We start from the raw sequence: 24,745 nt of genomic DNA, 5'->3' as shown, positions 1-24,745 counted from the left end.
GCACTTGCAGCCCCATTCTCTCAAGCACGGATGCGTCATCTACTCTATGGTGAAACAGTTGGCGGTAATGCATAATATGCAGCAGTTTCCGTCTGGTTTCTAGAGTTTGAAGACCAACCATTCCTGTTACGAATAGAGATGGATACATATATGGGTAATATCCGTACAGTCGTTTGTAAATGTGCCTACAGAACTTCCTCTGCACTCTTTCTAGTGATTTGCCAATAACTTTTGGGAATACTGGTGTGAGTAGATAGATAAAAAACCTTTAACACAATTATCAGAAGTGAATACTTACAATCTTTCCTCAAAGCTCTTCGCTCCATCCATTTACCGCAATGATGGCAATGTTTGCCAAAGCAGACCAGATTTGGCTATGAAAAAACATACGTATATATATTATAATCCTTAAAAAATATATGTTTTACTATAATAGAAAGTAATATTGCAAATACTTACAATTTTTGGCATTGTATGACCATTTCAATTTTCAAATAAAACCTTAGACCTATATATAGGGACCCGACATGTTGTTCTATGCCATAGATTTATATATATTAAGCTAGATTGAGTTGTTAAGCCAAAAACTTTTACTAGTCTGACAAGAACGCCTTTCTGCACCGGTGATAAAGTTCAATTTAGTATGGCAAAAAAGTGTGAGCTCAGTCCCTATTGTACCATGTTTAGCGGCCCAAATGTCATTGTCAGTGAGTTCCAAAGACAGGGGACAGCGGAATCACATTTTTTGCCATACTAAATTGAACCTTATTACTGAGACAAAAAGGTGACCGTGATCGAAAACGGTCCACATGAGAGGGCATTGTTTGGGCTGGTGTCCCTCTCGCACGTGTGGCCAGTGTTAATGAGCCATAATAGTAGTATTTATATATATATATATATATATATATATTACCTGACTTTATAACTTCTTATATTATTTTAGTGTTATATTCAAACTAGGGTTTCGATATATTTCAAAGAATTGGAAAATAATTACAATGTAATTACAATGTAATTATTTTGATGCCAATAAATCAAAGATTTGTATATTAATTATAAAAATCTTTGATTTATTGGCATCAAAATAATTACATTGTAAATCAAAGATTTGTATAATTAAAAACGACGTTCACTGAATAATGTTGACATTGTCAGTAAGTGCGAGAGGGACACCAGCCCAAACAATGACCTCTCATGTGGACACACTTTTTGACCCAACTACACAATCTAGTTTAATAATTCTAAATCTATGATGAGTTCAGACGGGATATGTTCTGTAAAAAGTCGTATAAATTAAAATAATTAATTTTGTAAAGCTGAGTTTAGACATGCAAGTTATTGCTGCAAGTTTTGAGACAGAAGTATATGCTAGAAAGAGATGCAGATATTTGCCACTCACTCTTACCTATAGTTGCGTCTCAAAACTTGCAGCAATAACTTGCTGGTCTAAACTCAGCTTAACGAGAACAACACACGGGCGCGCCATCTGTCCCAGCTGTGGTGCTTTACTCAGGCCACACGCTATAACCATACCGAGCGCATCGATCAGCCGCTTAGTTCCAACGCGCGCCAATAGATGGCGCTAAAGCTATATTGCGAAACGGGACAATGACGTCATCTTTTTCGTGCATGCTGCCCGTAGTAACGAGTTATTAGACGTTATCACGTCAAAAAGATGCCTTCAAATCGGTTATTCTTCTTATAAATAGGTCCCGGTTTTTAAAAGATTGAGTGACTTAGACTTTAGCTTTAAAATTTTAAGAAATTTTTTATTTTATTTTAACAAATAATAAATATTTTAGAAAATATACGCCCTAGTTGTCAGTATTATTACACATTGCCAAAGCCACACATCTTTTAAAAAATATAGTAACTATAGCAACCAAGGTCAAACAAACAGCGGCAAAATATGTTTCAAAAGTGGCAAGTGTGAATAATGATAATAAATTATTAATAACAGGCATAAAACCCTTACAACATTTTTACTTATGTAACAAAATTTATTTTGTTAGCTTTATTGTTGCGTTATTTATAATTATAACGTTAAGTGTAGAAGTATAGTAATGCGTTTACTGCGTCTTCGTTAAGGAGAGTTATATTTTTTCTGATGGCTGAAGAATGGCTCAGGAGCACAAAAGGATGGAAGCGTTTGGGTATTCAGACAAGGACGGAGAAGTACCATTCTGGCTGGAAGACATTACCAAGTAAAGTGTTTTATGATGATTTATAGAATATTGTCTATAATGTGGTGTAGACATGATTAATGACCCCGTGTTTGTATTGGTTTTTGTGTTCAATAAAGTCATTTAAGTACAATGGTCCACTTCCGCGTTTCAAGGTGACGTTAGGGGTAAACGGCTAGTGTACACATCAGTTTTCTTATAATAAATTTATACGTGCCTTATAGAGCTTTTGACAAAAATAGTAAGAAACATATGTATAGAACTTCTATATTTGCGTATTATATTATATTTGGGTTGCGAGCTTTTATTAGATAATTTATTCATGTGATAAGGCAATATTAAGTGGGTAATAGGTATTATCTTATCATCAATAACGGACGATAGCCTACATCCAGGATCGTCCTGATTAACATATAATATTGCGACAATGACCGAGTAGCTTATAGAAAGTTGTGTTTTGTTTGGAAAGCTCACTATCTCTAATCCACAAACTGAATCACCAAAAAAATTAGGAGAATGCGACTTCTGTAACTGGAGTGCCGACATACAAACTGTAAACAAAACCCTAAGCTAAACCGAAGACATTTGCTTTCGCTTTACCTGCGGTCTAAAACAACTAGGCTGACCGCAAAACCTGCCGCTCGCGCATTACTAGGTAGATACACACACGTTGAGAGGCGTCCCTCAAGTCTCATGTAGGTACCTAATGTACCTATCCTAAAAATTTGGCGTGTGTGGACACACCCTAATAACCTTGCAGTGTTCGCAGGCATAGCGTGTTTTCCCGTTGTTAACCATTCCACACATTGCAGGGAGATGAAAGAGACGCATATCAGAAACAGCAACGAATCGCCTCCCACTCTCGACAAGTCTAAAATTAACTATGGCAAGCCTCAGAATCTCAGGTAAGGCGGAGACTCAGTCAGTGTGCAAATTGGGAGGCACAGAATCTATTTGAATGTTTGCACAACTTTGCTGGTAAGCTCCCAACTTATTTCATCACTTAGCTTCTCGTCTGAGCCGATTCGCAGAATGATGATGATGATGCTGGAATGAATAAAAACTATCCTTACCTATCATCTTATATATTTCTAGACCTTAGTATACCAAACTATGTATTTATTCACCAACATTACGGTTTCCAAGGTTATACAAGTACTTTTATTTTCCCCCACCTATTCCAAATAGGTGTGTTTAAATAAGATTTGCCAAAGAAAAGAAAACATCGAAGCATTTCATCTCGCAGGTTAACAAGAAGAACTTCTCTGGACACCACAATGGATTTGCTAACCAAACCTCAAATGCAGCCGTTGGCCCATTCCGCGGGCACCGTTCGGTACAGTAAAGGTAGGCCATGACTGATGAAAATATAAATTGCAAGGGGATATTAGTTGAGTACTATAATACCTATCTGTTGTTTTACTTAATTTTAGTTCAGTAGTTCTTGAATAAAATGACATTGTCTTCTATTCTATCCCTTTTATCTATTCAGGGTACACCCAGAACGGCCGACGAAAGTACCGCAACAGTCTTCTAGACTGGGACGACAGCAACGGCTCTTCAAACGACTTCTTGTCCGACCTGCTCCCGCACTATGTGACGCCCCGCCACCGCAGGGAGGACCACGACTTTAACGACGTCATACTTGGGGCGAGTAAGTAGAACAGTCTAGTAGATTATCGCGGTTCATCTAAGAGGTCCTGTGACCTGTCGATATGTGACGCCACACCATCGCAGGGCGCACTAGACTTTAACGATGTCATACGTCCCTGGTACGGTTTAGTTGATAAGATTTATTGAACGCTCTTTACTTCACTAGAAGGTCCGCAATACTGAGCTGGGTTAATTCAGTCAGACTTCTATGAGAGGAAATTGGACAATGGATATCGACTGTATTATATTCTCCTTCCTATAAGCTTTGATTCTTAATTCGGTTTACTTCACAGGGCAACAAGACATCAAAATAGGCCGAACAAAATCTAACGATACATCATCAAGCATTCACACAGGCTCACTCAAAAAATACACAAGTTACACCACAAATCCTCCAAAGAAACCTGCATCACTAAGTTCCATGTCGTCTTCAAGAAATACCGACACTAAAAGTTCGAATGAATGGTTGAAGGGCGAATTTGTGATACCAGAACTGCCTGAAGGCAGGTTGCTTGAATTGAAGATATACTCCAACTGGGGGACAAGTACTTGGTTGGGTTGAATGGAATAGAGCTGTTTAATTCGGACGGACAACCAGTGCCAATCGAAAAGGTAAGTTACCCTTTTTTACGACTTCATATCAGTAACTGTGTACCTACCCAAGTATCTCGCATTGCATCACAATATCGTCTGACTCCACTCCACTCAAACTTTTGACCTAGGTCCCTAAAAAACATATGCTGCCTTTTGGGGTTCATTAAGGAAAGTTCCTCGTGAAGATACTCACTTTAATTTTGTCGTCATTTTATTGTGAATGATGCAAAGAGTCGTCTTTATGTGTTGTTTAGGTATGGACGGATTCAGAAGCCGGCGACACCAAGCACGGTCGCCCCGATGCAATCGTGGATGGAGTGGTACGAACAAGAGACGACCGACATTGCTGGACCACTCAAGTACCGAGAAGTGCACCCGTAGTTCTTAGTCTACTCTTGGCTAACTGCGCTACTATTGCTTTGCTCAGAATTTGGGTATGTGACTCTTTAGAAATAGTTTGATATTCCTTCCAATATTTGTTTAGAAATAGGCGTTATCTCTCAACTCTTTCGGCTTATTTGAGGGTATTTTTCAGAACTATAACAAGTCCAGAATATACTCTTCACGTGGGATTCGCTTAGTGCAAATCAAATTGGATGACTGCGTCATATTCCACGGCGAAGTGGCTCGGGCGAGCGGCGAGCTCAAGGGCCTTCTTCCAACTTTCGGTGACGTGAGTATAAAGAGTATTTTCTTTTGGTAGACATAATACATAGCTGTATCATGTTGTAGGTCAGCCAAACTCAAAGTGTGCTCCGCGGAGCCCTGGGGCTCCGCTAAATCTCTCTGGGGGCTCCGTGTGAATTTTGGTTGACTGATATGCGATTTCAACTCTATTCCGTAAAACTAAAGATTCACCAGTTGTAAAAATAAAAACAGTTCTATGTAATACCTCACATTAGAATCTAGTGATTAGATTTTACTATTATGATTAAGACTTATGAATGTAACCAAACCGCAAAATTAAAGTTTTGAAAAAAACCCCGACCGCGACATAGTAGACCGATTTTCATGAAACATGGCTAAGAACACTCCATTCCATTTCTCGTCATTGCGACATTTCCTGCACCTATTAAGCTCTTATAGATCTCTGTTTGGCCCAAAGGTTAGCTGGTAGAGAATGCCTTCTGGCATTAAGTTCGCCTTTTGTACATTTTTTTACTGTGCAATAAAGTTTAAATAAATAAATAAATAACACTCCCGACTTACTCAGCTTTCAGACAAAAAAAACTAAATCCAAATCGGTTCATCCGTTCGGGAGCTACGATGCCGCAGACAGACACACTCACTGACAGTCAGACAAACAGACAGACAGACAGACAAATCAAACTTATAACACCAAGTCTTTTTTGCGTCGGGGGTTAATAAAGGTTGCTATAAACTATTTTATTTATTTATTAAGGGTTCCGTCAGATATTTTGCTTTCCAAAGGGGTTCCATGAGAAAATAAGTTTGAGAACCGCTGTTGTAGGTAATTGACATCGACAATTAGACATAGATACTCTGCAGATATAGTTCACTACATTACTTGAAATGCCTTTCGGATTTAAAGCGGCACCAGCTATGTGACGTTCTGAAAAGACATTCGAGACTGCATGCAGTTTTAGATATAAATTTCCCTTTCAGACGATCCTCTTCACAAAAGATCCATCAATCCTCGAAGCCATAATGATCAACGATAGAAACTTCCAAGCGCTCATGCGGGACAACGAGCCCAGCGACATCCCTGCCGACATGAGGCCCCCAACAGCAGATGGGAGGGACAGGCTTAGTCCGATGCTGAATGAATCCTGGGAGGAGCAGAAGGAGATCAAATACGTGGCCAAGAAGATTAAGATAACGCTCATGTCGACGTGGGGGCAGAGGAATCTTATAGGGCTAACAGGTATGTTTATGCGAACTTCAAAAATCTGTTTCAGTATGTACCTATAGCTAAGAAAAAAACATCACAATACCTTTTTCCATCTCCAGGAATCGAAATCCTCTGCTACAGCTCTACCATCCACATACACCGCGCCTACGCCTACACTTCTCACATCTCTGAAGACCGCGTAGATCCTTCCAAATTGCTGGACTGCAAGAGCCTCTTCAACGGACGCAACATCTCCACGGACTTTGAAGATATGTGGTGCACGAATTTTGTATCGGGGAGCATGTTCTGTCATATTGTCATGGAGTTACCGGAAACTAGTGAGATTACATGTGAGTTGGCGACCGCATTTTCTGTGTAGTAAATAGTATTTGCCATCTTCGGAGATAGCTCCGGCCCATTCGAATTGTGGGACTACGGGCCCCCTCACATCTAGCGTCTCGCGAGCGTAGCGTCGGGCCAACTGTATGGCAAGGCCTTTTTCCATACAGTTGGCCCGACGCTACGCTCGCGAGCTGCTAAATGTGAGGGGCCCTAAGATAGTAGAGCGCTGGAGTATCGATCCAGAGGCCATGAGTCTCACCCAAGGCAGTAATTGCCCATTTAAATTTATTCTAAACCTGAAGGAGCCTGTTTTATGCAACATTTCTACTGACTTCTGGCGATATTTGGTGCACGAGTTTTGTAAGAATATTAGAACAGCGAGCATAATGACCTGTTCCAGGTATTCGCATCTGGAACTACAACGCCAACGTGGACCTGTCGTATATCGGGGCAAAACATTGCCGCATCTCCCTAGACGGCAATCCTCTCCAGACCCGCCCGATATTGCTTCGGCGGGCACCTGGGGATACCTGCTACGATTACGTACAGCAGTTCGACTTGCAGGCTGAAGACCGGTAAAAAATATTCCTTTAAATTTCTTCTTCAATGCCAAGTGGGCCTGTCATACATCGGCGACAAGCACTGCCGCATCACCCTAGACGGCAATCCTATCCAGACCCGCCCGATATTGCTCCGGCGGGCCCTTGGAGACACCTGCTACGATTACGTACAGCAGTTGGACTTGCAGGCTGAAGACCAGTGAGGAAAATTTCTTTAGATTTCTTCTACAGCACCAAGCGGACCTGTCATACATCGCCAAACACTGCCGCATCACCCTAGACGGCAACCCTCTTCAGACCCGCCCGATATTGCTCCGGCGGGCCTCTAAAGATACTTGCTACGATTACGTACAGCAGTTGGACTTGCAGGATGAAGACCGGTAAGAAATATTCCTTTAAATTTCTTCTTCAATGCCAAGTGGACCTGTCATACATCGGTTACAAGCACTGCCGCATCACCCTAGACGGTAATCCTATCCAGACCCGCTCGATATTGCTCCGGCGGGCCCCTGGAGCCCTAAAGATACTTGCTATGATTACGTACAGCAGTTGGACTTGCAGGCTGAAGACCGGTGAGGAACATTTCTTTATAGATTTCTACTATAAAGCCAACCTGTCTAACGTCGGTGCCAAGCACGGTCGCATCTCCCTAGATGGCAACCCTCTTCAGACCCGCCCGATATTGCAGGCTGAATACCGGTGAGAATAATTTTTTAGATGTCTACTTAATTTGTTAGCTAAGGTGGACCTGTTAATCGACGCCAAACGCTGTTGTTACCCTCCAGCCGTTATTTAGGAGGATGGGTAAAACATTATTTCCACTAACATTTTTTAATAAATTCCAATTAATCCTACATCTTGTAGTTATCACAATTTTCCCATTTCAGGTTAGAAAATCCAAAAGAACTAGACTACCCAGAGCTCTCCTTCAACGCTGGAGAACTGAGTGCGCCCACAGGCTTCGTCTTGCAAATCAGCATATTCTCCACCTGGGGCGATGCGTACTACGTTGGACTCACGGCAGTGGAACTGTATGATCCTATGGGGAACCTCATACCTGTCACTGAAACCAGTGAGTGAACTTACCTTTTAGTAGTGATACAATGTATTTTCCTGAACCGTCGCACTGGACTGGTGGCAGACTTCGGCACAAGATCGGCCGAAGTGGAGGCATACACTGAGAGGAAAAGTGCAAGCTTTCGAAGACCAGAGGCGTGTGGATCTCGATGCGAAACGCGACGAGTTAAAGGCCCGACCACCTGCGGTCATAGATTACAATTTCATGCTGACCTGCCGTGAGTGTGGTCGCACATTCACGGCAAAAATAGTCTATGTCAGTCACCTGAGAGCTCACGATCGTCGCTCTCACAAACCGGTACGTAACCAGCCGAGGCCGAAACCGGTGTTGATTTTACTGAACATTCCCGTATATTGGGTAAGAAAACACAAAAGACCACGACTTGCAACACAAGCCATCTTGAGCTTACCGTGGGACTCAGTCAATCTATGTAAAAATGATTAGATTAGATTTCTTTATTTCATGATAAAAATTACACTATAAATTTGCTACATGTCAAAATTATGTTTATCTTCTCATCATGATCGTCAAAAATTACATAATAGATTCCAAATAAAAATAATCGTGTCTCCCAATAAGGATCGTCATTTACAAAGAAAGAAAATACACATGCCAAGCTAAATAAAATTAATAACTAATAATTAATAATTAATAACTTAATATAATATTTATTTATTTATATTCACTGCTGTCGTCCTCTAATAGTTTATAGACATGCCTTTCGGACTTACAACTGCACCAGCTATTTGATGACATTTACATTTGCACATGGCGGTTGATACTGATGTTGTGTTGATGTTTCCTTTAGACGTGTGCGCGCACCCGGCGAGTGTTAACGTGTTGGACTCGCGCGCTCTGGACGTTCGGACACCGGACAAGTTGGTCGACGGGGTCGTCTCATGTGACGCGGCGCACTCTTGGCTCGCGCCCATACTGCCGCACACACTCAACAGGTGATTCCTAATAGTAATTATAGGTAATTCCACAAATTCTTCGTAATTGAAAGTTGATAATGACTACTGATTATCGATTAATTGGCAACTAGAGTGAGAATTTAACCAGGCAAGCAAGCGCGGTCGCGTGATAAACGATATAACGTCAGACCGTCCTTTTCGCACTAACGGTAAGAGCAATAGTGACGCGATAAAGTAAGTAGATAACAACTAGTAAGTAGATAAGTAAGTAAATATTCTTTATTGCACCATTTTAGCATTTTACATGTAAAAAATATACAGAATGCTACGCCCGCAGTTAACTTTATAAGGTACTGAACATACACGTGAATTTTTGCAGGGTATTTTTCGTGTTCGACGCGCCAGTATCAATTTATGGCCTGAAGATATGGAACTACGGAAAAACACCCTCGCGAGGAGTCAAAGAATTCGGAGTAAGATATTTTGCATTACATCATATTATAACGTAATTCATTCATCCACCTTGTCACTTGCACGAGTATCTAACTGCATTTGCAATGTAAGGATAAATTTACCCACTCGTCTTCAACGGACGCCATGTCGCATCTAAAAAGACACCACTCCTTCCAAGACATCAATTTAATCCTCAAGGTCATTTTGTGTTTTCAAAATTTTAACTACTCCAACAAATAAATACTTGAATAATTTTGCAGGTGCTGATCGACGATTTGCTCCTGTTCAATGGCACGCTGGACTGCGCGAAGCCCGGCGACACGATTGCACCTCAGTGGATCTGCTTGCAGAACAACGATGATGACTCCACGCCAAGGTACCTATAATTTGCTTCAAACCTTAGCATCTTAATCAAAATGCCTTTAGGCGGGTCCACACAGAAGATATGTCCCCCTAGCGCGTCAAACAGATAATACAGACATGCCTCGGCCGAGGCAGCTTGCGCATTTTCTTCTGTAGATCGCGCTGTCTCAACTCATCGAAATTGGACATTTGCCACTCACAAGCACATTGCCTCTGGGTCTGCGTGAACCCCCGCCAACTTATTTCTTTGTGACCAATGACATTTGCCACGCACGTGATCCAAGTAGTGATAGTTTGATGGAGACAAGTACGTGTTTGTTGCAGCCCCCCTCCACGCAGCACCACTTCAGGTTCGCGCACCGCCGTGGACCCCGCGGCGCGCCCCTACACCGGCGTCAGTCACCACAGACAGTGACATCAGCAGCAATGAACGAATGAATGAGTCAGTGAATGAACGTGCGGAAGCCGCGTACAGTGCGTGAGAAAGGAAGAAGACAAGACCATTTTGCGATTACAGGTCAGTTCACGAAAGTTAGCATGAATGGGATAAACGTACAAATGTAGTACGAAAAGATTTGCCTTCGTATTGTTACGGAAACGTACGAACGTGTCATGCTATTTCAGTCAGTCTCAGTACAAGATGTACTGACATTTACTGAACTAGCAACACGTTTCCGAAAAAATACGAAGGAAACTCTTTTCGCACTACAACTAACTGATTGTGTGGGTGACACTTTTAGCGGTATCCAGTCGTAACTGTCAAGAGCCACAATTTTATTCGAAAATCTGTCACACACTTCATTCACTCATTCATTCCATTCGTGCCAGATCTAGCGAATTGACCTGTACGTCCAATTACACCCGAAAACCAAAGGCCCTTATAAAACTGGACTGAACGCGAATGTTTTTAGATTACGCGTACTTTTAGCCGATGCCCCCATTTGAACACGAAAGAATAGAATAAGCCCCCGTCGTCGACAACAAAACATTCGACTTAGTAACAGATGTGTTTTTGTTTCTTGTATAGGTACTGGCAAATATGTTACCGCTGTTTTAATAAAGATCAACTTTAATAATCCGAATTGAGTTATAGGTAGTCCGTTTCTGTAAAGCATATGGTAGCGCAGACATACGTTTAAATAGATCTAATTACTAATAAAATTGTCTAAAATCAAATCTTAAATTAGTAATTATAAATCAACATAGTTCAAATTCAAATAAGTAGACTGCACCAGCCAAATATAGTTTTTTCTTTATATACACAACAAATTAGTGTAGACTTAGGTTAAGCCAGGAAATAAGTTATTTGTTCATAATTAAGTGATTTTTCAAGTATTGATGTTCAATGTTTAGTCAAATAGACATAGTAAGTGTACAGTATCGTAGATAAATTCGTTGTAACCTGCGTTCCCGTCTAGATTTTTTGTACCAATAATAAATCAATGATTCTTAAATTGTGTTTATTTTATACCTACCAGGATAACAGACAGGGGTTTTCCTAATGGCGTAATTTAATGAAAAGTTAAATTAAACAACAGTAATTATATTCAGCTTAATTTTATTGTTAGACATCTAACAAATCACAGACTGTTTTGTTGCATTGCACTACTGAAAAATGGTTGCGAGTCAGAACATAAGATACAATAACATAATATCAAATTTAATACTGTTTGTTATCAGATATGTTATGGACCCCAAATTTTGTTAGTGACTGCGTTTTTGTGTCACTCTAATTTCGTATTCGTAATTTCGTATTAACAAAAAAATTGGGGTTTATATTCGTTATCTGTTTATCTGATAGCAATTTATTTTTAGTCATTAAACAAAATCTCTGTGCTCGCAAACCAGACTACGACTATTATTTTAATTTGGTGCAAGTCTTAGTAGATATGGCATTATGAACATATAAACGCGATGTAGTTACTAACCAACCCTAAATATTTGTGAAACTTACAATTGGGGAGAAAAGTGGTGCTAATTCATTTAGCATCTGTTGGTGCTTTTTTGACGTAAATATTTTGCCTTTTCGGAGTTCCGCAGGTATGTCGGAACCTCAGACTTATATAAGTTTACATAATATTTTTTAAATTCATTCCGTTGCATTTTTTTTTCATTTGCACCATATCTCTCCACAAAGTAATTAAACATTAGGAACAATCAAATTACAAACATGACTAAATCATTTGTACTCTACGAGAGTCAACTACTTTATATAGCGAAGGCATCTTGGAAGTTATATTTCATTGTTGAAATATATAATTAACATTGGTAATTACAAAAAATTCAATACGCTAACTATCGATCAATAATATCTCATATCAGTCTATCAAGCCCAATTGTGTGTCTGGTTTAGGGTTGCCAACTTTTTTTTAGGGAAATATAGTATTTTAGAAAATTCCATCTATAAAATATAGTACACCGAAATAAAATATAGTACGGTACAGATAATCAATAACCGAGTCGTAGAAATCGTTTTTTCTGCCCACTTTAAGGGGCTTCACTCGGTTTTCATCGATTTTTGACAAGTTTTGTGTTGTATTGGTTCTCTTATTTTATCCTCGACAATTGTACGGCCGAATATCACTTCCCAACTCAATTTTCGCGGAATTTTATTCCGCCGAATGTTCATTTCCCAACTTATCATATTGTTTTATTTGCCAACCTCACGTTTACCAACTTAACATTTAGCCTTTTTCTAAAAAGCAAACTTTCATGTTGTCGATTGTTTTACTTGACGGAATATACAACTAGTTGTGGATGATGTTAGAAATTATTTGTAACTTGCCTAATGTTTCGTTGCGAAACGTTATTTGTCCAAAAGTTGTTTGAGCAAGTGAAACATTTGACAAATGACAAGTCTGCCAAAAGTTTAGATGGATTTTAATAATCTGCTTTAGGTACAATAATTCTACCAATTGAAAAGTTGCCATACAAAAAGTTGCTAAACGTTAGTTGTTAAAATGAAACTTCGGCGAAATGTTGGTTGGCAAATTAAACTCAGCCAAAAATAGTTCTATGAAAAGGCAGAACACCCTATTTGTAAGACCCATATTTTGAAAAAAATAAATAAATGTATACTATGTTCTTATTTTTTTATGAACTTTGACATTGTCTTAAAAACATTTTTGGAAATTTTGTTTTGATGAAGAATTTCTAAAATGTAAGAGCGATTTTAATTTTAAACTAATTAAGGCAAAAGTTTTGACCAAAGAACCAGTTTTGGTCCTAGAATAGTTCAACTTTGATGCTAAATATCACAGAATCAATGAGCTGTGAAGTAATTAATTATGGGATACTAGTTTGCTTAGAGATGATGCGTAGAGAATCCCCTTAAGAAATGTCGATAATATATCGTTGAAAAAATACAAATGTTTGCAAACAACGGTGGCTCTATATATTTGTAACTGTAATCATTCCATGTCAGAAGGAAGTAATGAAATGTACAATGGAGGACAAACAGAAATGAAAGCGCGAGCGTAGCAAGCGCTAGATTTTTTTCATTATAAAAACGCCGCCCCTGACCGTTTGATCCTAGTGTAAATTCGCCACTGGCAAGGACCCCAAAAATATAGTACTTTTGCGTACTATATATCTTTCATATAAAATATAGTACGCTGGGCCAAAATATAGTACAGTACTATATTATATAGTACGGTTGGCAACCCTAGTCTGGTTATCAAAAGTACAAAATTCAGTATTAATTTATAATAGAACAGACATTTTTTTTAATATACTAATCATCAGAAAACAACAGCAATCGAGATAGAGCATATTGATATCAGTGGCCAACACTGATGGTAATTTCTCTTTCGTCCAGATTGCAAAAAAAAAATCATAGTTTACGTTGTTTTTTACGCGATTAAGTCCCGTTTACAAAAACGTTTAAATCAGTGTAAAAACATTGTTAATATTACAAGATTGAATAGAATAAACATTTATTCGTGAACACAGGCAAGACAAAATACACATAATAACAAGACAGAAAGGAATGAAGTGCCACGAAATGGCCTCATTTCAGCGTGTTGCTGAAACACCAACCGCTGAACCATTTTCGCATATCAATTTTCTATCTAAGACACACAATTGCCCTACATCTATACCAACCGGGAACGAAACGACAGTACCAGTCAAAAAGTCCATATTCGACTAGCTGAAGAAGTACACGGAGTCGAGTACGCTGTCCAGTTTGAAGTCGCCTTTGCTCGGGACTTTCCTCAGGAGACTGTTTACGCGTTTCTTGTTAGGCGCTCCTAATGTGCCTTCAAGCTCGCTGGAACAACAAAAAAGTAAGTATAGTCTGAATAACTAAATTTGTCTGCATAGTATAGTAATATTAAAGAGTACTATCGTATGACCCTATTGTCTGTCCATAAGAAGAAAAAACTATCGGTACTCACCTCTTTCATTTGGGCGGTACTAGTGTATAAAAAATGTGACAGACAGATAGACAGAGTCGCAACATAAGGGTTCCGTTTACACCTTTTTGGTACGGAACCCTAATAAAAAAGGCAGTAGGACTAATGTGCCAAAGCTTCAAGTGCACAAAAGCATTAGAAATAATTTCTAGGTAGAAAACGTAACTGTTCCGCTTCTTAAACACGTTGAATTTTTGTTAATGTATTAACCACATCCTTTAAATAACCTTTTCAGTACAGATGGTGTTTTTTTACGCACTAGTACGAGAAGTGGGTCATTATACGTCAGGCCAAAACTTCGGAGGGCCATCTGCACTGAAAAACGTCTTACGATACACGTGCGAAAAGGAAATTCGTAACTCGTGTCGATTTAAAACACTCCCTTCGGTCGTGTTTTAATTTATCGCCACTCGTTTCGAACTTCCTTTTTTACGCACTTGTATCGTAATGTACTATTTCAGTACAGATGGTGTTTTTTTTACGCACTAGTGCGAGAAGTGGTTCATTATATTCTAGGTCGAAACTTCGGAGGCTCATCTGTACTGAAAAACGTCGTACGATACACGTGCGAAAAGGAAATTCGTAATTCGTAACTTCCTTTTTTTCGCACTTGTATCGTAATGTACTATTCCTTTCCTTTTAAATAACGCATACAAAAAAATAAGCGCGTTACAAAACACGGAGAAACTAAAAAGCCAAAAATAATAAACCTTTCAATTCAGATTTCTTATCGTATTGCAATAAGCTAAACATCCAAATTATAAACAAATCAATTATTTTTGTAGTCGGTACCAGACCTGTTCGTCGCCTTGCTATTGCCTGATTGCCCCACCCAACCATACACAGGCTGGTACCGACTCCAAAAATAATTGATTTGTTTATAATTTGGATGTTTAGCTTATTGCAATACGATAAGAAATCTGAATTGAAAGGTTTATTATTTTTGGCTTTTTAGTTTCTCCGTGTTTTGTAACGCGCTTATTTTTGAAGGCGGTTTTATTTTTTGTTAAAAAGTTTATTTATTTGTTGATTTTTAGTGGTTCCTAGTGATATTATATGTATCAGTCCGAATACATGTACAGTAGTGAAAGAATTAACCTTTAACTCCTAACCATTGAGGAGTTGACCTTCCATCATCAGCTCAGCCACATAAAATTATTACCATCAGACGTAAATACTGGTGTACCTTTGAAAAATAGACTAAAAACATTACATGTGCCTATAACATTTGAAGAGTTCCCTCGATTTCTCCAGGATCCCATCATCAGACCCTGACTTGGTGCCAATGGGACCATCTCGGGGTTATACCGGTTCGATCAAAAAAAAAATTTTGAAAATCGGTCCACGATTCTCGGAGATATCGAGTAACAAACATACAAAAAAAAAAAAAAAAAAAAAAAAAAAAAAAAAAAACATTCAGTCGAATTGAGAACCTCCTCCTTTTTTGAAGTCGGTTAAAAATAACAGTCAATTGCATTTTGATACAATAAAAAAAAGTTACATACCTTTCATCGTAGCTGTATCTCTTGACCAGAAAGTCTGATAAGTCTTCAAGGATCGGCTGCGAATGCAAAGCCACGAACTGCTCTCGGCAAATCTGTGGGAAAAACAAAAAACATATGAAAAATTGCCAAATTCGCCAAAAAATCCTTGATAAAATAATTTGTGCCTGGAAAATACGCAGTGAAGTAGCATCATGTCATGTGCGACAAGCCCAAAGAGTGTAAATGATGAACGTTGTAGCGCCTAAGAAGCTGCCTTGCGGTACGCCGAAGTAAAACCACAACATACAGATTGAAGACTAACCGGTTTTTACCGCTTGCAATCTATTGATGAAGGCGAATAAAAACCCAAATAGGAACCGCTTCTCAAACTCCTATAGCTTCGCATTAAGTTGTAAGCTAAATGTATACCGTATCAAAAACTTCAGCTAGTTCTAACCTTATTCATAAGAGGCACTGCTCCGGGTGAGTCCAGTAACAATCGTGGACAGACACAAATGTGACGCCCGCGGCCTGGCAGTGCAGTGAGGTGAGCATCATGTGTGATGAGTCCAGAGAGTGGATGAAGTTGGGCGGGAACGCGTTGCGCTGCTTCATGGTGCATGGACGCCTGAACAACAAAAGGCATATTAGATTAAAACAGCCTAATTATGGTTATAACTTACAATTGTAAGTTAAAAGAACCTTGAAACAAGATTTTATTTAAAATGCAATTCTTCCTGGCTACAAATTTGTTATACTTACAGCTGTTTTCCTAGGAAAATACACTGATCAATAGTAGCCATTTCCAAGTTACCTATATCTAAACTTGATAGATGAAGTGTCAAATCGAACTATCATCTTGTGACGGACAGCCAATTTATGGGTCTAATTTTACTTACTGTTGGTGATCAAGTGGCGTCCGGCTGTTGGCAGCGGTGGTGCCGCGGCGGTAGTAGGGCTGCACCACAGGGAGTCCTAAAGGCGTCACCCACTCTACGCTCTCTCCGCATATGCCTGAGATCAGCCTGTCAATATAAACAACCCAAAGTTACAAAATGTACTTTGAACAAATTTTTGTAAAAATTATGAATTGTATAATAAACATGAGATGATATGTGGGTATAAAATTATGATAAATTAGCTTTATTTTCTGACGGAAAACAAAATTATTTGGTTACTAATTTATTCCTTTCCATTTGAAATTTCAACCGAACCATGATAAAATGGCCTTTATTCCACGGTAACATTAAGACACTTTTCTGGTGAAAAGCGACAATAATTCTACACTATTGGTTCTATCGTCAACAAGTCAGCATTCATCAATGATTGATGGGTCACACCTTTTCTTTTACTTACTTGGCGCAGTCGGTAAACCAGTCTTGTATGAGTTTGGTGGAGGTGAACATCTCGCGTAGACTGTCGAAGGTCTTCGTGGTCAGATACTGACTGCACGACCACACATGCTCTTTTGGGAAGTCATCGATATCTGGCGAAGGAAATCTAGTGTAAAACTTGGTAAAACCTTAGTAAAGTGCTTATAAATTATATAAATACGAGGCCAAGTTTCATAAAAGAATCAGCTAGTACAGAGGCAAATTGTACATAATTTATAAAGGTAAGCTTTCAATAATCAAATCCCTGATTAGAATTACAGATGAATTAAAATTACAAAATTAATGTGTGCAACCAACATTATTGCTGCAATCCTAACTTTCAGAAAATAGACGTCATATTTGAGACTCTGGGTCAGACATCAGCCTATAATTGACATTAGTTTGATAACCAACTTATGGCACTTCTGTTCAGTGTTCAGCCTTTTGGCTTCTGGTGGTTTCCATTTTATAATATCAAGAAATAAATCATTTAAATTTAAACAGTCAAATGACGCACATGGGCAAGAGTTACCTTTGAGTTATTTAGCGATCTGTAGCCTGGCGCCAAACCTGGTGACTCCGTACAGTAACAGTCATAAATAAGTGATGATTTGAAATGAAATGAAATGAAATGTTTATTGTCAGACTGTGAGTTAGGTACAATGGTCTTAAAGATATGTCAGGGTGGTATCATGACAATCACCGCGATGCGGCGCACAATATTGTTAATACTAAAGCTAATCTTACAGCTAAATACTTATATTAATGTCCAGGCTATTACATTTAGTGCGAATAAAATAATTAGGTAATTGATACAATTCTCGAAAAAAATATATTAATAATTAAATAATGAATTATATTTAGATATTCTATATTATGCTAGTCAATTGTCAAAGGAATGAAATGATCACTTATCTTATAGTAAGCCTTATCTAAGCACCATTTATAAAGTTTTCGTCCGAATTCAGGTTGCTCTAGTATTTTGATTTCATTGGGCAAGTGGTTAAACGTGTGAACAGACATATAAAATACACTCTTCCTAAAGTAAGCGGTTTTGTGCTCATCCGGATAGCATAAATTGAAACCATGGAGTTTGGACGTTATTCGCGGGACATATTTCTGTACCTTGTCGCCTTTAATCGTTTGACAACTTCGTATGACATTTCAAACAAGACGTTAATGTGATAAGGTATAAAAATCATCACTTATTCATGCCGGTGACTGTACACGGTGGTCATAACAGTTTGCTTGATGACCTTTCTCCTCACAAAGTTCTCCAGAATGACCGCCGTCACATGCCCGCGTCTCTTACACTTGGAGATTGTAGTGGGGATTACCTTTGAGCTGTTTAGCGCTCTGCAGCCTGGCGTCGAACCTGGTGACTCTGTACACGGTGGTCATGACTGTTTGTTTCACGACCTTCCTCCGCACAAAGGTCTCCAGGATGACCGCCGTCACACGTCCGCATCCCTTCCACCTGAATGTTGGTGAGATTACCTTTGAGCTGTTTAGCGATCTGCAGCCTGGCGCCGAACCTGGTGACTCCGTACACGGTGGTCATGACTGTTTGTTTGATGACCTTCCTCCGCACGAAATTTTCTAAGATCATCGCCGCCGGCACGCCCGCGGCCGCGTCGCGTGCTCGCATTTCCTCCACCTGGGAAATAACGACTTTAGTAGGTACTCGTAGATGGTTTTTTTTTTAACTTGGGGCGGTGTTGCCCACAGCCAATGTCGAGTAAGTAGGTGGGGTTCAGGTTCAAATTAGAAAAGGGAACGTTTGCTAGGAGATTTTTCCGGTTACAAAGCTTGAAGCAAGGCCGTTTCTAATAAGAATCCGGACGTCCCTTATCAAGGCCCAAAAAGAGAGCCATTGCCAAATACGATTTCGCCGGCATAATTGGCAAGAACTGTCGAAAGCCTGAGATTCGCGCTCCGGACCTTTTGTCAAAGTTGCCGAGGAAATTTTTATCAGTCGTCATTACCACCTCTGCGAAAAGCTGATTGATGGTGATAGAAAGTTGATCTTGCCTTAAAACGACCTAGAACGACGACAGTATCACCGTGCCGCCCACATACCGTGGTGCGCATATTCTGTGCCAGACAATCACACATATTCAGACAAAGACTATTATGACACTGACACTGTACAACCGTGTGGACCGCCTTTTTCTTAATAAATTATTTGTATTATTACAATACCCACCAGCGCACACACTGACGCATACACGTCTTGCGGCCTCTCTTTGGCGCCAGGTTGACGGCGGCCGCGCCGGCCGCGTCGCCACCTAGCGCCGCGTAATGTTGCAGACCGTTGCACGACCCGTCTTGGTGAACCGGGAACCCGCACAGGTATTCTGTACAATAAGGGAAATATTTATAATATATAAATATATGGGACATTCTTACACAGATTGACTGAGGCCCACGGTAAGCTCAAGAAGGCTTGTGTTGTGGGTACTCAGACAACGATATATATAATATATAAATACTTATATACATAGAAAACATCCATGACTCAGGAACAAATATCTGTGCTCATCACACAAATAAATGCCCTTACCGGGATTCGAACTCGGGACCGCGGCGTAGCAGGCAGGGTCACTATCGACTGCGCCAGACCGGTCGTAATTTAATTGATGATCAATTGATCACTGTTAAAAAGTCAAATGGAAGTAGAATTCGATAGCTAGGAACTTTAGGTAACTACCATTTGTAGCTGCTTGTACAGTCACCGGCATAAAGATGTGATGATTACTGTACCTTTTCGCTTTTAATCGTTTCACAATTTCGTATGACATTTCAAACAAGACGTCAATGTGACAAGGTACAGAAATCATCACTTCTTTATGCCGGTGAGTGTAGGTTCACATATGTCATATGTCGTGACATAAATGAATGTCGTGACGTGAATGAAGCAAAAGCACACAAAATAAAAATTTATATATCCATACTATATCACTACATCACTACATAGTATAAAACAAAGTCGCTTTCTCTGTCCCTATGTCCCTATGTATGCTTAAATCTTTAAAACTACGCAACGGATTTTGATGCGGTTTTTTTTATTATAAATGGGAAAGTGTGTGTGCCTGTTACTTTGTCAGTCTTTCACGGCAAAGGGACGTATTGATGTGATTTTTTAAGTGGAGATAGTTGAAGAGTGACGTAGGCTTTTTGTTTCTTTCTAATACGGGTTGCGGATGTTTTTTTCATGGGATAGGAGGCAAACGAGCAGACGGGTCGCCTGATGGTAAGCGATCACTGCCGCCCATGGACACCCGAAATACCAGAAGTGTTGGAGGTGCGTTGCCGGCCTTTGAGAAGTCGAGATTTGCCTTTAGCAGCGGGGCAAATCTCGTACCTTATCCCCGAACTTAACGCGAACGAAGCGGGCAAAATCTAGTGTTAAATAAATAAGGACTAACCTTCAGGGTTCGGAGATCGGATCGCGTTGGCGATCTCCATACAACAGGCGAGCGTCTGCCAAGGCTCCTCGGACTCCTGCCACCAGCCCTCGCCGTCCAGAGGACGGTCTGCTGAGTCCAGTATCTTGTCTAGGACGCTTTCTGCGTATTCCAACCTGACAGAAAAAAGAAACCAGTTATAAAAAAAATCTTAACCAATCACAGAACCACCCTCGCATGCAGTAACGCTCCCAATACTTTATCTAGAGATACTAAAAAGCACAGTATAATCACAGTATAATAAAGAGTACTATCGTACAGTATGGACACTCCCGCTCCCTGCTGAAAGTGCCACCCACCCCCTCTCGGCTACATCACAGTTACCGCCTGTCAAAAACGCGAACAGTCGACCTGTCATATGTCACTCATACAAGCGTAGTACGCGTTCACCTACACGAGCTTAGACTGTGTGCTAGGAACGCGCCTCTTTCATATATTTGATCGCCAGTGTCCGAGGTGTGGTATAATAAAGAGTACTACAGTACAGTATGGCCACTCCTGCTCCTCGCTGAAAGTGCCGCCCACCCCCTCACAGTTACCGCCTGTCAAAAACGCGAACAGTCGACCTGCCATATTTCACTCATACAAGCATAGTACACGTTCACCTACACGAGCATAGACTGTGTGCTAGGAACGCGCCTCTTTCATATATTTGATTGCCAGTGTCCGAGGTGTGACAGAAGCTCAGTAACAGTGCTCAGTTACACGACTAAAATTTAGTCCAAATCTTTCATTCTCAGCGCTTATACAGGATATAGTTTGAGCCATCTCAGTCCGTCAAATCCCAACGAGTTTAAACTTAAACAAAGCTCAGTATCGCCCTCTACAGATGCGAACTAACCTCTCATCTACAGTGCTTTTCTTCATCGTCCCTGTTAAATTAACGGCATGTAGTTTAAGCCACCTCAACCCGTCTGGTCCCAGCGGCTCTCTACGAGCGAACTTCAACAAAGCTCGATACGCGTCGGCTCCGAGTTGTGACAAATGTGGGGGACAGGCGTAGACTCGACCGCGGAAATCCATGTTGTGGGGCAGCCAGAATATCTCGTTTCTGAAAAAAAAAACTATATATGTAAAATTTGTTCACTTGTTTTACAGGAAAGTTCTTACTAGATTCTTACAGATCTCAGATCCCAGTAATCTTAAAGACGAGATTTGCTTGGATTTTTATATGAATAAACTGACATAGCGACTTTATAGCAATCGACAAAGTCCGACGTTTTACTAAAGTCGCTCACAATTATTGTTATAAGTTTAGTCGTCGATTTTGGACAAGAGGTAGCTGTTAAATAACGTAGAGCTGTTAGATCATAATTACTAGCTGTATATCGTCACTACTTTGAAAAAATCTCGTATCTCATGCTGCTTCTCAAAGTTAAAACGCAGTAAGTCTATATGCATTCCGTACATACTTACTACAATTTTCTTTTCAAGTAGTGACGATATGTTTCTTTCCTTAGGTTTTAGATGTCCGCTGTGCCGCATTTCATGTGTCAGATTGTTTTCAAGCATAACATCGATTGATTCTTGTTTCCGCATAGACGCTGAGACTGATATTAGGGCAACCACTAGCTCTGCTTTCGTAGTCGCACAGAGTGGATGAGTGCAACACATCGCGTCATCCATGCCTTTAGAATATCTAAGCCAGTTAGTATTTACCTGTAACGGTTAGCGAGTGCAAGCTTGTATAACGCATCGCACCACAGCGAGTGCATTTCGGCCCTCGCTCGGCTGAGAGCCACGCGGCGTTTGAAAGCACCCGCCGCATCTTTGGCTTCCGCGAACTCTTTGGGATCCAACGCTGAGGCGGGGGAGGGATGTCTAGCTTCTTGTTGCCGCCAGACCTAGGAAAATGACAGTATTTATATATAACGCTGTTTAATGTATAGTTACAATGTCTAGCATTAAATTAAGAACAGTATCCTAAATGATAATAGTCCCTTACTTGTATGCGAAATAACAACGTGACGCCGTCCTCGACAATTCAGGTCAGTTTTAAAACTTAGTTATGGGCATTCTAAGAACAAATTAAATTAATTTCATAGATATATATTACATAGATAATATTTTAATTTGTATTTTAAGTAGTCACACTACTATTATACTTTCATGTTTATTATGGACGATTAAGTCTCGTTTACAATTTTAATTTCGTGTAAATATCGTTAATTTTAAATGTGCCTGGCCCTGTAAAGTCAGCAATTCTATTCGCTTGTATAGATAGAAATGTCAATGCAGGGAACTACCTTTCTTTCTGCAGCTAACTGTATGTTTAACTCTGATTTTCTGACTCATTTATCTGTAGGTTCTAAACACTTTCACTTTACCTGAATATTTGCAGTTGTATATCCAACACTGGCTTGTTGACGACCCACGGCACCTCTCCCAGTTGGTTGAGGCTGTCTAATGCCGGGTATAGGGCAGACGGAGGCGCCTCTTCCAGGCGTTTCCATTGGTTCATGATGTAAATGGCATCCTGTAACGACGAATAATGTTATACGACACATGTCAAACATGACCGAACACAAACACGTGTACACTCCAAGCTCGACGAATCTCTTCGTCGAGCACCTTTTGGACTCGTGCAAAAAATCAACACAGATGCCAACCACTGGCAAACAGCAAACAAAATAGTCAAAAACTTTCACCGTTTGCCAGGCGTTTGCGGAGGCGTAATCGGTGTTCGTCTCGCTTTAACACAGTAAATAAAATAAAAAGAAATAAAAATGCACCAACTCAGCGGCAACAAAGCGTCTCAAGGGCATCATCGGTTCTAGCGGTGCCTATCCAAGGGAGACATATATTCACCTAATGAGCGGAGTCTTGGTCAGTAGATACGCCCCAGAGTGCAGATGCGGCTAGGGTTTGGGTGGAGACGATGCTGGCACCAGGTCGGCTCGCATACGGAGCTCAACCCGCGCCGCACCCAGCAAGACGCGAGCGAGACAGATACACTCTGAGACAAAGACTCACCTAATGAGTGGTGTTTTAGTCAGTAGATAGGCCCCAGAGTGCAGATGTGGCCAGGGTTTGGGCGGCGAGGAGGGCGGCACCAGGTCGGCCCGCATGCGCAGCTCGGCCCGCGCCGCCACTTTGTACACGGCCGGGAGTTTCTTCCTGCGAAAACAAATAGGGTTTAAATGACAGATCGCTTACGACGTAACTTTTGGATAACAGGTTATCCGCAAATAAGTTCAGCGCGATGAACGCCCGGGCCACGAATCGCATGTTCCGCTTCATGCGCAGGAACTCGCAGCTATCTCACCGATGAGTGGAGGCGAGCGTCGGCCTGTTATGTGGACGCCACAGACCAATACAACAAGACGGCCCTTACAGGGCGACTCGCGGTCACCAAGCATACGACAAATCAGGTTTATAAAAGTTTGAACGCGTGCGACACCGATCAGTAGCGCCCAAGTATACGACCCGCTAACAGTGTCCGTGTCCGCTCGGGAAAAAATCTTAAATAATCAAATTTGGTTGCAAACAATGGTCTCTTGCAGCATAAAGTGGTGTGGCAAGTCTTCTAACACTTCTACATATAAAAAAGATGGAATAACATTCCACAGTTAAGTCAAATTAATTATTTTGTTGAATATTGTTTATTATCCGCGGAGTTCATTTATACTGGTCAATATGGTTGTGCTGAGCGGCGCCGAGGCGCGTCCATCCCTTTTTGTCTAGTTAACAATGTGATATGCTATCCCTTTCACGTAAACGACTAGGCATGGGGCCATGTTAGTTTATGTCTGTTGCGGGAACTTCGTACTACCGTTCGTACCATGTGCTACCATTTTATGAAATATAAAAGAAAGCAGATTTGTAATTGTGAATAATTATCTATAGAGTCTGTAGTGTTATTTAGTTCATTGATTAGTTTAGAATATTTAGTTGGTAATTTAACTTAGTAAACGTAAACAAGTAAAAATGCACAGTTTAGTTATTAGACTTATTAGTTACTAGAATGATTTTTATTGAGGTGCTATCACAATCATCATCCTCCTTGCGTTATCC

General features: G+C 40.3%; 2 protein-coding genes across 2 annotated transcripts in view; one reads left to right on the top strand and one right to left on the bottom strand.

The window, feature by feature from the left end:
- Window positions 1-2,118: 2,118 nt before the first annotated feature.
- On the top strand, window positions 2,119-11,411 carry LOC125231374 (katanin-interacting protein-like). Its single transcript, XM_048136818.1, has 15 exons — window positions 2,119-2,204; window positions 2,996-3,088; window positions 3,387-3,496; window positions 3,676-3,837; window positions 4,360-4,448; window positions 4,685-4,864; window positions 4,966-5,103; window positions 6,057-6,315; window positions 6,402-6,632; window positions 7,025-7,199; window positions 8,072-8,256; window positions 9,071-9,215; window positions 9,556-9,649; window positions 9,890-10,005; window positions 10,317-11,411. The coding sequence occupies exons 1-15, from the start codon at window positions 2,119-2,121 to the stop codon at window positions 10,405-10,407; spliced, it is 2,154 nt and encodes a 717-aa protein (XP_047992775.1). The 3' UTR covers window positions 10,408-11,411.
- A 2,254-nt stretch (window positions 11,412-13,665) lies between these two features.
- Window positions 13,666-24,745, bottom strand: part of LOC125231373 (DNA-directed RNA polymerase, mitochondrial) — a 29,769-nt gene continuing 18,689 nt past the window's right edge. The window contains 16 exon segments of the mRNA XM_048136816.1: window positions 13,666-14,262; window positions 15,913-16,004; window positions 16,349-16,368; window positions 16,371-16,519; window positions 16,791-16,916; window positions 17,248-17,377; window positions 18,762-18,921; window positions 19,471-19,511; window positions 19,514-19,621; window positions 20,693-20,847; window positions 21,573-21,782; window positions 22,391-22,538; window positions 22,541-22,575; window positions 23,059-23,207; window positions 23,380-23,422; window positions 23,705-23,848. Coding sequence (XP_047992773.1) covers window positions 14,139-14,262; window positions 15,913-16,004; window positions 16,349-16,368; window positions 16,371-16,519; window positions 16,791-16,916; window positions 17,248-17,377; window positions 18,762-18,921; window positions 19,471-19,511; window positions 19,514-19,621; window positions 20,693-20,847; window positions 21,573-21,782; window positions 22,391-22,538; window positions 22,541-22,575; window positions 23,059-23,207; window positions 23,380-23,422; window positions 23,705-23,848 — 1,834 coding nt within the window. The 3' untranslated portion in view covers window positions 13,666-14,138.

This window comes from Leguminivora glycinivorella, chromosome 11 (genome assembly GCF_023078275.1).
Source record: "Leguminivora glycinivorella isolate SPB_JAAS2020 chromosome 11, LegGlyc_1.1, whole genome shotgun sequence".
Taxonomy (NCBI): Eukaryota; Metazoa; Arthropoda; class Insecta; order Lepidoptera; family Tortricidae; genus Leguminivora; species Leguminivora glycinivorella.
This window is presented reverse-complemented; position numbering and strand designations above follow the sequence as displayed.